Below are 13941 nucleotides of genomic sequence, written 5' to 3'. Positions count from 1 at the left end.
TCTCTTTCAGGTAAAATTCAAGCTGATCAAGCCAGATGCAGAGCGCTCTGGTGACACAGGATGAAGACACATTAGGCCTAAACATAGAGGTAGCCATCTCCCAGGTTTTTTTAATCAGACTTTCCACTTTTTTATCCATGGGGTCTGTTGTGCTGCGTCCTCAAAAGGAATTAAGGGTGTTCTTAATTAATTTAGCAACTGAGGCATCTATCATAGGTACTAAGTCTCATTTAGATTTACTTCAGATTCATTAAACGAGTACCTACGTGTCACGAATCAGCGGGTGTGAACACACTGTGCCACTGACTGGCTATACTCTGGAGGGGCGTGTCTAAGCAACTACCTGTTTTTCACTAGAGTCTCAGATGGTGGGGATAGACTTGAGCCGTTAGGGTAGTTGCCAGGGGCTACTCCAGAGCAATTCCCGAGTCAGTGGCAGCTGGTCCAGGCGGACCAGGAGATACCTGGGTAGGTACCAGAAGTACATGCATAGTCAGGCAGGCGGGGTCGTTACCAGGAGCAACAGTGCAGTTCCGAAGTATGAGGCAGAGGCGTATTCAGACAGGAAAAATGTTAGGGCAGGCGGCACAGGTAAGGCAATATCGGTCGGCAACAGGAGAGACAAGGCAAGCAGGCAGGGATCAGACGATAAGCAGAGTCCAGGAACGAAGTATAAATCAAGAGCACACAAGAGTATCAGGAACACGCAAACTCAAGGACCTTGACACTAAGGGATCTGAGAAGAGGGCTGAGCCACTTAAATACCTGCAGGAGAGCCAGGCTTGGTCAGCGAGGTCACCTGACCTAACCCACACAGCCCAGGGAGTGATGCGCTCCACCCTTAGAGCAGTGTAACATGAACCAGCTGAACTCATGCTGTGTCCAGGGCTGAGTGGAAGCTGTGGAGCGGAATCCTCAAAAGCAATACCACCTCCTACAGAAACTGCCCCCAGGACCGCAGTCGTGAAATGGGAAGCACCGACCACAGGTCACTGCTGAGCGCGGCGCCCTGGACCACGGCGATGAGCGGGGGAAGAGCGGCGTACAGTAGCCGCTGTTACACTACATTTAAGGCCTTTAGGACATTTAGATCTCTTTTCAGGTGTATTACATTCCTTAGTTATAATGTTATGAATATTCTCATGGATCGGAAAAACGCTTTTAGGCCTTTCACCAAGACCACCAAACATAGTATCCTGAATAGATTTACCTTTTTTCACCTGCTAGATCTCCATGGTATTACATATGGCTCTCCCTCCTCTCTATCAGAAAAAAATTACATCTGAAGAATCTTCTGAATCAGAAGACGGAGGTTCTCTAATCCTCTTCTTAGACTTCCGTTTTTATAAGGATGCAGATAATCCAGAGAGGAGATTCTTGCTGAACTATTTTTGATGTACAAGAAGAGCATACAGGTTTCTTATATGCTGGGTCCTGCTTTTTGTTGCAAAATGCACATTTAGCAGGAACAGCCTTTTGTTTAGGAATAGCATCTTTTTCTCACTCTAGAAAAGTGAGAAAAAATGCTGCAGTGAGAACCAGCATATAAGTAAAGTATTTTTGGAAAAAAAGACCAGGTCTCTTTTACTCACGGTCTGCAGAGATGCCTGTCGCAGAGTTAGGAATACCAGCTGCAAACTTTGAGAAGACCTGCCCCCTTATAAGGAATAGTGCAGAGAAACGCTGGCGTATAGAGGCCGGAAACCGGAAGTGGCATCACTATCCACAGCCTCCAGAACTCCCAAATAAGTAAGGGCCGGAAGTGCCAACACTTCATATGCAGGCTTATGTGACACACATGCCACCAACTTCCCTAAACATATACACAGGGGAACGCCAGAGTCAGCTTGCTTGCCCCACTTACCCAAGGCCCGCCGGAAGGCTGTTAAAACCTGCTGGACTGGAAGTGCCCAAATACAAGATGGCGGAGACGCCATCAGCACCGCCACGTCCATCCCCGACGGGGAGCCATGTGATGAGACCTTATCACTGCGTCTATCGTTCCCAGCGCAGACAACTATCAGCAAGGAAGATAGGGAGCTACGGGCCTTGCCTTCCTTTTCTGCAGCTCCCAGGGTACAGAACAATATCACATGTCTTTCTCCTGGACAGGGACAGGAAAAACACTGAGGAGATAGGTAGGGAGGGGCTATTTAATCTCTCTATGTGTTTTTCCTGTTCCTGATAGAAAAAGAGCTGAGCTCAGGGGTGCTGTCGTGGAGACGAGTAGGGGAAAATTCCAGTGTAAAAAGGGTTAAACATGTTCTAAAAAAAATAAAAAAACATTTTTCCACAGCTTTTGCACTGTGCTGTACAATGACATGCTTTATGCACTGCTGCAGCATTTTTTTGTCTGTATACTCTATGGTATATAAATAGAAAAAAGTTAAAATCAGTAAAAAAATATAATTGCTTTACAACCAATTGAGAATGTTTACCTTATAAGTTCACTTGCTGCTTTCTCTTTTACAGTAGAAGATAAAGAAGAATGTGTTTTGTCCTCAAAAAAGTAAGACAGAGGTGGCTTAATAGATTCTGCAAAATGACAAAAATAATTTAAGACAACAAAATCATGTCTGTATAAGAAAAAATACAGAAATAAATATAGTAGTGACAACAGCAGGAGCTACAATGCATGTGACAGGAAAATATAGATAAATAGCCATGTGTCTGCATATACACCCGAGAATGTTTTTATATTTTCAAATATGTGCATCAGCTTAAAACCTGTTAATGTATGAAAATAAGTGTTGAACAAATCGGGTTTGGATTGCTGTATCCGAACCAAATTTGATAGAAAACTTGGTTAACAATATATCCTCCGTCCTACCAAAAAATGTATGCGCTCCACTGAGGTCTTTGCTAACTTACGGCAAATATCGCTTGACTAGCTTCATCTCGCGTCTATGACCTAACACTTTGTTTATTCGTATAAATTACAGTGTCAAAATCAAAAGCAGAATTCAGCTTCTTGCCTCATTAACAAAGCAAAGTTCAGCTTCGGATTCTGACAATGTAATTTATGCGAATAAACGGTCAAGTCATAGACGCGAGATGAAGCTAGTTGTGCGATATTTGCCGAAAGTTAGCAAAGACCTCTGTGGAGCCCATACATTTTATGGTAGGACGGAGGATATATTGCTAACCAAGTATTCAAACAAATCAGGTTTGGATACAGCAATCCAAACACGATTCGCTCAACACTAATGAAAATAAAGTATTAAAACAAGGAGCTAGCTGTAGGTGGGCAAAATAGCCTGAAAGATGGGCAGTAGTTGTAGTGCCAGAGTTTTAATAATATACTAGACATTAAGCCCGTTACAATAATGGGGGCTAGAACATTAGTGCATAAACATTAGTAGGAACAGTCTATATTAAATGCTGGCACTGACTGGTGGGTGAGACTGGTGGCTGTGGCTGAGACTGCTGGCACTGTGACTGCTGACACTGACTGGTGGGTGAGACTGGTGGCTGACACGGCTGGCACTGACTGGTGGCTAACACGGCTGGCACTGTAACTGGTGGCTGTGGCTGGACGACTGGCACTGACTGCTGGTGCTGAGACTGCTGGTAGCGACTGGTAGGTCAGACTGCTGACGGGCTCCTCTCTATATGGGTTATAGTGGCAGTCCGACCTGCTTACCAGCGCACGGTGCAGGTGCCGTCTGTGGACAGTGCAGACAAACTGAATGGTGTGTGGGCGGTACAGGCGGCTTCTTCAGCGCCATATCCTACTTGCCGGTGTGCTTGTGTGTGGGCGGTGTGTGGAGCAATGTGTCCACGCATGCAGAGTGTATGCACAAACACAGTGCACTAAATGGCATGTAGGCAGTGCAGGCGAGCTTTAGTACTGCGCATTTGCACATCTCAGACGGCGGCGGGGGAGCTGTGGACTGCCTATAGGGTCTCGGAGGTATCTTTGGGCAGTCAGGCTGCTGACACCCTGCAGGGAAACTTGTGTGTAGCGCTGTGTCCTTGTAAAGGGCTGTGTCCTGATTGGGCGCCCCGCTGAGCATGCCCAGTGCAAAACTGGGTACACACACATTGACACAGCACACTCACACACGGATTTTATTATGTAGGATTCTCTCTGCCTCTCCTGTCTCTGCTCCTTGGCTAGGATAGTCATTGTATCATCTGCACCTCTGTCTCTATATCTAACCTCTTCACTTCTGTTTCTCCTATCTTTGCTTACTGTCTACCTACTGTATCTCTGCTCCTTAGTAAGTTAATTCAATGTCTGTGTCCTCTCTGACTCTCCTGTCTCTTCTCCTTAGCTTTAAATTTATTTGTGTTCTTTGCCTCTGCTATCTAACCTCTTTGCCTCTGATGTCTCTGTCCTCTTCATCTCTGCCTCTACTATTTCTGTCCTCTTCAGCGCTGCTGTCTGTCTTCTTCACCTCTGTCTCTGCTATCTCTGTCTTCTTCACCTCTGTCTCTGCTATCTCTGTCTTCTTCAACTCTGTCTCTGCTGTCTCTGTTCTCTTCACCTCTGCTGTCTCGGTCTTCTTCACCTCTGCTGTCTCGGTCTTCTTCACCTCTGCTGTCTCGGTCTTCTTCACCTCTGCTGTCTCGGTCTTCTTCACCTCTGCTGTCTCGGTCTTCTTCACCTCTGCTGTCTCGGTCTTCTTCACCTCTGCTGTCTCGGTCTTCTTCACCTCTGCTGTCTCGGTCTTCTTCACCTCTGCTGTCTCGGTCTTCTTCACCTCTGCTGTCTCGGTCTTCTTCACCTCTGCTGTCTCGGTCTTCTTCACCTCTGCTGTCTCGGTCTTCTTCACCTCTGCTGTCTCGGTCTTCTTCACCTCTGCTGTCTCGGTCTTCTTCACCCCTGCTGTCTCGGTCTTCTTCACCTCTGCTGTCTCGGTCTTCTTCACCTCTGCTGTCTCGGTCTTCTTCACCTCTGCTGTCTCGGTCTTCTTCACCTCTGCTGTCTCGGTCTTCTTCACCTCTGCTGTCTCTGTCCTCTTCACTTTTGTCTCTTTGTTTTCTCCTCCTCTGTGTGCATATATTCTCTCTGTTTCTCCTCTCTCTCTCCTCTTCCACCCTTGCTCTGTAATCTCACCCCCTCATTATTGGGCCCATATCTTTCTGCACCCATGCCCTCGTGTCTCTGCACCGTGCCACATCCTCTGTCTTTCATTCAATTGGCCCACGTCTGCCAAGGGCTATTCCTGGGGACAGAGGGCACAGCTGTTGTGTGTGGGAGGTGGCCACCTCCTCCTTCAAGGAAGTAGCTTGCTGTGTGATCAGGTCCCAGATCTTCATGGACATACGGAACACACTGAAGCCAGTAAGCGTCCTTCCTTGGCTCCTCCCACCGCACCGTGTGCTGTTGTGTTTTCTCTTCATTTCAAACTTCTATGGAGCGCGGTGTCAGTGTGGAGCGATGTGTCCTGATTGGACGCCGCTCATCATCGGCACACGCGTACGGACATGGCGCAGGCACAGAGGGCTTTTATTAGTATAGATTCTTAAGAAGGATTCTTCACAACCATGTAAATTACAAAAAGATAACCCATATAATGGCTGTGTGAAGGTAGACTGCTGATTTGGATTTCCCTCTACCATTTCTACCTTTGTTATTCCTACCTCTGGCATATTCTTCCCCTAGCAATCACATAATCCTGAGGAAAGCTGTAATGTAACAAGGCTACCTATGAAAAAGTTGTTAAAAAGTGTCTGGCCACTATGTTCCAAAATACACGTTACATTAAAAGGGTTTTCCAACATAGTTTTTTTTTTTTTTTTTTACTGAGGTCAGTATGTGATCAGTGGGGTCCGAAACTCAGACCCTTGCGGATTAAGAATGTAGCGGCGCTCGCAGTAGCTCCATGGTCTCCTCCAGATTTTCCTTGGACATGTTACATCATGTTTATCAGTCACAAGGACTAGGCGCAGTTCATTCCCACTGAAGTGAATAAGGATGAGCCGCTATACAATGTACGGCGCTGTGCTTGGTAAACAGAGAGAAGGCTGTGGTGCTATTGCATGCGCTGCTGCGTTCTCAAACAGTTGATTTGCGGGGGTCCGAAGTGTCTCTTGGAAAACCCCTTTAATTTGTTCAAGACTGGGCTACTTACCCACCTTCCTGACCAGGTGCGTTTTCTGTTTTGTTTTTCATCCTCTTTCTGTTAAATTATGTAAATCATTTTTGCTACTTTTTTCGGTGATACATGGGGCTTTTTTTTATTGCAATCTGTCTTTTTTAATTTTTTTTTTTACAAGAGAAAAACAATATGTCTGTGAAGGTTCTCATTTATCCAGGTCATGGTATATCTGTAAAGAATAGATCAAGGCAACTGAACTTACTGTAGATTTCTTGAAAACGTTTCACTCGTTCTTCCAACGAGCTTTCTCAATTCTGAGTGACTGTACAAGAATTCTCTGGGAATGAATATGTAACTGAATCAACATCTGAATACCCATGCTGGGTATAATTACCAGATGTTGATTCCGTTACATATTTATTCTCAGAGAATTCTTGTACAGTCACTCAGAATTGAAAAAGCTCGTTGGAACAACGATTGAAACGTTTTCAAGAAATCTACAGTAAGTCTAGTTGCCTTGATTTATTCTTTACAGATATGAAAAAAACAAAAGGAAAGTATGGTCTTCACATTTTTTTATTTTATTTTTTAATAGTACCAAGAGTACTATTGGGTGAACCCAGATATCACCTCTTCTGTATTCCCTTATTATGTACGAGAGGAGCATCAGAGAATTTCCTTGCTCCGATGCTCCCCTTTGCCTCGCTGAAATGCGCAGCGCGAGTGACTGTTTGTTGTGATTTGGTGACGTACCGAGCTTCACAACACTATGCTAGGTGAAGACTTCCGCATAGCCCAGTGACGTCACTGGCACAAATGGGGGTGTATAACGCTGCCCTAGGCAGTTTTAGAGGTGGGCACATAGTAAGGGAATACAGAAGAGGTGATACCCAGGTTCAGCCCTGAACCCGGACAACCTCTTTAAATACTTTATTTTTTTCATAGCAACTACAAACAAAATACATTACAAGAGCAATCAAAATTTCACATATTTTTAAACCCCAGCCAGTACCACAGGGGTCTGTATTGGGTCCTATTCTCTTCAATATATTTACTATTTTTTATTGGGGCTGCACAGTAAAATATCAATTTTGCCGATTACACTAAACTGTGTAAAGTTGGAAGAGGACAGTATACTGCTACAGATTAATCTGGATTGATTGGAGGCTTCGGGAGAGAAGTGGCAAATGGGGTTTAACACTGATACATTTATCCCTTTCCTGATGCAGCTATTTTCCATTTTTGCGTTTTCTTTTTTCGCTCACTGCTTTCCTGGAGCCATTACTTTTTAGTTTCTGTTCACATTTTTTGAAAGATGTACCTTCTAATACCACCATTTTATATTGCATACAATGTAGTGGGAAGCAGGAAATAAATTCCAAAAGCGTTCACTATGCTGTAAAACTGACTTGTGCTCTTTATTCTCCAGGTCAGTACGATTGGGACAATATCACGCATATATAGTTTTTTGGGTGTTTTAATAGTAAAAAAAAATGTAAAGTTTTGAAAAAAAATATTTTTTTCTTCTCATCGCTGTATTCTGACCACCATAACTTTTTTTTTTATAGTTATGTTTACTGAGATGCGTGAGGGCTCATTTTTTTTGTGGGAAGATCTGTAGTTTTCTAATACTATTTTGGGGTGTGTATGACTTTTTGATCACTTTTTATTACATTTTTGGCAATTAAAGTGATGAAAAAAACAGCAAATTAGCCCTAAAATTTTTTCTTTCCTGATTAGGTATGGTATTTCTTTTATATTTTAATAGTACGGGCATTTTTGAACACGACCCATGATGTCATTTTTTTATTGCTCATTTTATTTTATTTTCAGGAAAGGGAGTTATTTAAATTTTTATATATTTTTTCAAAACTTTTTTTTTTAGGTCCCCCAAGTGTCTAATCGTTGACATTAGTGGCAGCTGTCTGCTGTATTAAACAGGCAGCTGGCAACAATGGTTCTCGCTCCATTCCAGAGCGGGCACCATCTTTAAAGACACTACATCTGCCATACATCATGAAGGGGTTAATGTTATGCACATGGGAAGGGAAAATACATGTCACCAGTACATACAAAATGGGAAAACACTGGGTAACACTGACATGGAAAATGACTTTAGTGGACAGCAAACTAAGCTGTAGAAATCAGTGTCAGGCAGCTGCTGCCAAGGCCAATAAGATTATGGGTTGCATCAAAAGGGGCATAGATGCACGTGAAGAGGACATAGTCCTGCCACTTTACAAATCACTAGTCAGACCACACATGGAATATTGTGCACAATTCTGGGCTCCTATGAATGGGACAGACATAGCAGAGCTAGATAGGGGTCAGAGGAGGGCAACTAAAGTAATAATTGGAATGGGTGGCATACAGTACCCATAAAGATTAGGTTTATTTAGTTTAGAAAAAAGACATTTGAGGGGAGATGTAATAACAATATATCAATACATGAGGGTCAGTAAAGAGATTTCTCCCATGATCGATATATACCCAGGACTGTGACAAGGGGACATACTCTGCGTCTAGAGGAAAGAAGTTTTCTACACAAACATAGAAGATGATTCTTTACTAGTAAGAGCAATGAGACTATGGAACTCTCTGACTGGGGAGGTGGTGATGGTGAGTTCACTACAAGAGTTCAAGAGGGATCTGGATGTATCTCTGGAGTGTAAAGCACGAGTATAAGACCGCTCCCGTCCTAAACTCCCAGCACTGCCATAGTCACATAGCATTATATTAATTTATGATGCTATGTAACCCTTACAGTTCTGGAATGTATTGTATATAACACATTTATGTATTATATAATGCTGTCAGTATTATCCAATACATTCTGGAACTGTAAGAGTTACATAGCATCGTGACCCCGACAGTAAGAGAAACAGAAGGCATCCATGAGCGGGAGAGATTTATCAACCTGGTGTAAAGGAAAACTGGCTTAGTTATCCATAACAACCAAAAGGAGCTCTTAAAAATGAAAGGTGGAATCTGATAGGTTGCTTTTGGCAACTAGGCCAGTTTTCCTCAACACCAGTTTTGATAAATCTACCCCAATGTGTTTTTCACGGATGGTTGCTAGGGTGTGTGGCTGTGGGGGCGTGCCTTAACACAGGGAATTAAGTCACTATGTGGCTCCCAGTATTAATCATGCTCTCGTTAGTGCCCCCCAGTAATATTAATGCCTCTATTACTGCCTCCCAAAATTGATAATGCAACACATTAGTGCGCCCAGTAATAGTAATGCCTCCTATAGTGCCCCTCAAAATGAATAATGCCCCCAGTAGTGCCCCCCAGTAATATTAATGTTCCCATTAGCGTACCCAGAATTAATACCCCCATTAGGTCCCCCAGTAATAGTAATGCTCGCATCAGTGCCCCCAGAATTAATAATGCCCCCATTAGTGCTCCCTTGTAATATTAATGCCCCAATTAGTGCCCCCCAGTATTAATAATGCGCCCCAGAGTTAATAGTTCCCCCAGTAATAGTAATACCCCATTAGTGCCCCCCAGAATTACTAATGCCCCCATTAGTGCCCCCCAGAATTACTAATGCCCCCATTAGTGCCCCCCAGAATTAATAATGTACCCATTAGAGCCCCCAGTAATATTAAGGCCCCCATTAATAGTAGTGCCCCATTAGTGCCCCCCAGAATTACAAATGCCCCATTTGTGCCCACCAGAATTACTAATGTCCCCATTAGTGTCCCCCAATATTAATAATGCTCCCTTTTCTGCATGTGCAAAAAAAAAATTATATATAAAAAAATCACCTGATCCATTTGATGGTGCACTCCAGCGTGATAACATTTTGCAGGTCCTGCTTCTTCAAGTCAATGCTGTGAAACGTCATGCTGGAATGTAGGTCCTGACTCTGGAGCCATCAAATGGATGTTTTTTTTTTCCCCTTAACAAAAGTGCTCCACAATGGAAGCGCTCATTGGTAACAGTCCATATATAAATACCAGCAATTATTATTGCCGGTAGAAAAAAAATTACCAGCAAAGGCAGGGACATTAAATTACTGGCTTGGCAGGCGAGTTACAAGCCGGGTGGCAAGCCTAAACTGAACGCAATGACAGCCAAAACTGATTGAACGTGCATGCAAAAGGGTTGGTTTTTCCAATAGTCTCCACAACGGCACTCACCGGAGTGTGTCCCTGCCCTCATTAAAGGAAACATCGCAGAAGCATATGATTTTAAAAGGCCTCCTCCCCTTACCTAATTCAGTCAATAAGAAAGGACACTGAAGTGATGCAAAAAAATATATTAAAACAAACAAATAACAGCATTTTCCAAATTAAAGTTGTCAAAATTATAAGGAGGTGAAAAAAAACCTGTGTTGTTGTGGAGGCTATTGGAAAATCCAATTACCAGTAAGGGTAATTAACTCTTTTCCCCGGCGCCTCCACAACGGCACTCAGGAGGATTCACAAAGGAAGGACTCTAGGGTGGGACAACATCTGACAATATTCTACGACCAAAGGACAAGTCCTGCTTATAGAGAACGTCCAGCTTATAATGGTTGAAGAAAGTCATTGGGTTTGCCCATGTAGCTGCCCTGCAAATCTGGTCTAGGGAAACAGAAGCAGGGTCTGCCCAGGAGGCAGACACAGCGCGGGTAGAGTGGGCTTTTATTCCAATAGAGGGTTGCAGATCTTTCAGTATATATGAAACAGATATAGTATCTCTGAACTCTGAACCATCTGGCAATAGTCTATTTGCTGGCAGCTAGACCTTTATTAGAACCTTGGTATTAAAGAAGAAGATGATCCACTTTTCTGAAATTACCCATGGTTTTTAGCTGTCATAACATATCTCTCCTTAAATCTAAATTGTTAATTTTCTTCTTTTTGTCCGTAGAAGGAGAAACGCAGAAGAAGGGCAAAGATACTTCCTGTTATCGGAATGAAAATGAGAAAAGAAGGACAATGTCTGAGGACTATGCGGTCTTCTAGAATTGTGAGATAGGGAGATTTACAAGAAAAAGCCTGAAATCCTTTTGGCAGTTTTAATAGTCAGGAGAAAGGAAGTCTTAAAAGGTGAGAAATTTTAGCGAAATTTCGGTTAAAACAGGGGTTCCATCAGGACTGAGAAAACTAAACTTAAGTCCCAAAGTGGAATTATAGAACTCCAAGTAGAAAAGCGCCTTATAGCTCCCTTTCAAAAACCGTTTGATTAGTGGAGAATAGGAGACCCTTGTCTAGGCCTGACTGTAAAAAATTTAGAATTAACGGAATGTCTGGTCAAAGTCAATTGCATGAAAAAGAAAGGAAGGCTTTCCAGGTTCTTAAATAAATCTTAGATGTAATGGATTTTCGGCTTAGTAGCATGGTTTACTGACAATCCTTTTTGTCTTAAGGCAAGACATTCAACCTCCAGGCCATCGGATGGAGCTGAGCTACTATGGGATGGAATACAGGACCCTGATAAAGAAGGTTTGGGACTGTTGGAAGTGTCCTAAAATTCCTTGCAGATTGTCTGAGCAGAAGAGGAAACACATATCTTCTTGGACAAAACGGGGTAATGAAGCCTTCTCTTCCACCACCTTCATGAGGGTCCTTGGGATCAGTTTGAATGGAGGAAAGGCATAAAGAAGGACCTCTGGCCATGGCTGAGACAAAGCATCCACTACTGTAGGCTTGTCTGTTGCTCTTGGTTGAAAACAGGTGTATAATGGGCAATCCCCATCTGTCGGAAATTTGCTTGAATATTTGCCTTTATTTAGAGACCATTCTCTCTATTTCAATGTTTTTCTGCTTAGGTAATCAGCCACTACATTGTCTACTCCCTTCATTTGAACTGCCATTAGAGATAATAGGTTCCTTTCGGCCGCCCGGAATGCATACGTCAGTAAGACCCATTAGGTTTCTGAACTAGGAATACTGGAGAATAATATCCCTGGCAAAGTTGATTTTTTTGGAACCGGAAACAGAACATGTATCCGTATTAGTGTAGATATTTAAATTTCCAGATTGCTTTGTTTTATTTTTTGGGGAAGAAATTTGTTTATAATAAAAATGGTCTGGAGGCAGAGATATAAATTCTAGTTTGATGCCTTCTTTTATGTTAGCTAACACCCAGGGGGGGGGCTCCCATTTTATCCAAGGCTGGGGCAAACGCTCACAACCTGCCCCCTACTTGAAATATGGTGTCATTGTGTATTTTCTTGCTTTCTTTAGATTCCAAAAGGAACATCTCTGATGGAAAATTCTACTCTCAGAAGGAAAGCCTTTCATTTTGTCAGAGACTTTATTGAGTATGTCATCTAGAACCGAACCAAACAACCTTTCTCCTTCACAAGGAATAGAGCGGTTTTTGGAGCTTGTATCCCCTGACCAAGAACGAAGCCAAATCGCCCAGCAGGTAGCATTTGAAATGGCAGCAGATCTGGCAGATAACTTGGCTAAATCCGCTGAAGCATCTGCCAAAAAATGTGATGCTTTTTTAATATTGGAAGGGAAGCTAATATTTCCTCCCTGGGGTTCCCGCTGCTAAATGTTTCTCCAACTGATTTAACCAAACCAATAATGTTCTGGCTGTACAGGTGGATACAATACTAGGCCATAACATGGCCATATTTGTCTCCCAAGCTTTCTTTAGCAGACTCCCGCATTTCTTGTCCATTGGGACAAGAAAGAGACCCATATCCTCAAATGGAAGTGAGGTCTTTTTTGAAAAGCAAGCAACTGGGGTGAAAATTTTTGGCAATTTATCCCATAAATTAGATTCCAATTCTGAAAAGGGATATTTCCTCTTAAAGGAGTTTGTTGTAGCGGTTCTTTTTTTCTGGATCCCTCCACTCTGTGGAAATTAATGTTGCAATATTATGTATAGGAAAAACCCTTCTCTTCATCTCCTCAATCCCTAAAACATTTGATCTTGGATGGAATGTGTTAATATCTTCTACAGTATCTCACAAAAGTGAGTCCACCCCTCACATTTTTGTAAATATTTTCTACTATCTTTTCCTGAGACAACACTGAAGTTCTGACACTTTGATACAATGTAAGGTAGTCAGTGTACAGCTTGTATAACTAAAAATGTAAATTTGGTGTGCCATTAAGGTCTATACCGCTGGCAATAAAAGTGAAAATGGCCAAATTTTCCCCAAAGTGTCAATATTTTGTGTTACCACCATTACTTTCCAGCACTGCCTTAACTCTCTTGGGCATGGCGTTAACTAGAGCTTCACAGGTTGCCACTGGAATCCTCTTCCATTCCTCCATGACATCACAGAGCTGTTGGATGTTATAGACCTTGCACTCCTCCACCTTCCGTTTGAGGATGCCACACAGATACTCAATAGGGTTGGTCAGTCCAGTACCTTTACCCTCAGTTTCTTTAGCAAGGCAGTGGTCGTCTTGGAGGTGTGTTTGGGGTCGTTATGATGGAATACTGCCCTGTGGCCCTGTTTCTGAAGGGAGGGGATTCATGCTCTGCTTCAGTAATTCAGAGAACATGTTAGCAATCATGGTTCCCTCAATGAAATGTAGCTCCCCACACTCATGCAGCCCCAAACCATGACACTCCCACCACCATGCTTGACTGTAGTCAAGGCACACTTGTCTTTGTTCTCCTCACCTGGTTGCCGCCCCACACGCTTGACACCATCTGAACCAAATAAGTTTATCTTGGTCTCATCAGACCATAGGGCATGGTTCCAGTAATCCATTTCCATAGTCTGCTTGTCTTCAGCAATCTGTTTGCCGGCTTTCTTGTGCATCATCTTCAGAAGAGGCTTCAGTTTGGGACAACAGCCATGCAGACCAATTTGATGCAGTGTGCATCCCTTTAACCTCTGCAGCAATGCCCTGGCAGCACTCATACGTCTATTTTGAAAAGACAACCTCTGGAAAAGACGCTGAGCACGTACACTATACTTCTTTGGTCGACC

The 13941-nt window shown here is 43.1% G+C and overlaps 1 protein-coding gene across 2 annotated transcripts in view; it reads right to left on the bottom strand.

The window, feature by feature from the left end:
• The window catches only part of LYST (lysosomal trafficking regulator), a 736927-nt gene that overhangs the window by 186840 nt on the left and 536146 nt on the right, over positions 1-13941 (bottom strand). For both annotated transcript variants that reach the window (XM_040429442.1, XM_040429443.1), the window contains one exon: positions 2439-2535. In XM_040429442.1, the coding sequence (XP_040285376.1) occupies positions 2439-2535 (97 nt within the window). The remainder of the gene's footprint in view (positions 1-2438; positions 2536-13941) is intronic.

Source organism: Bufo bufo, chromosome 4 (assembly GCF_905171765.1).
Source record: "Bufo bufo chromosome 4, aBufBuf1.1, whole genome shotgun sequence".
NCBI lineage: Eukaryota > Metazoa > Chordata > Amphibia > Anura > Bufonidae > Bufo > Bufo bufo.
Note: the sequence above shows the minus strand (reverse complement) of the source record. Positions and strands in the feature narration are given on the sequence as shown.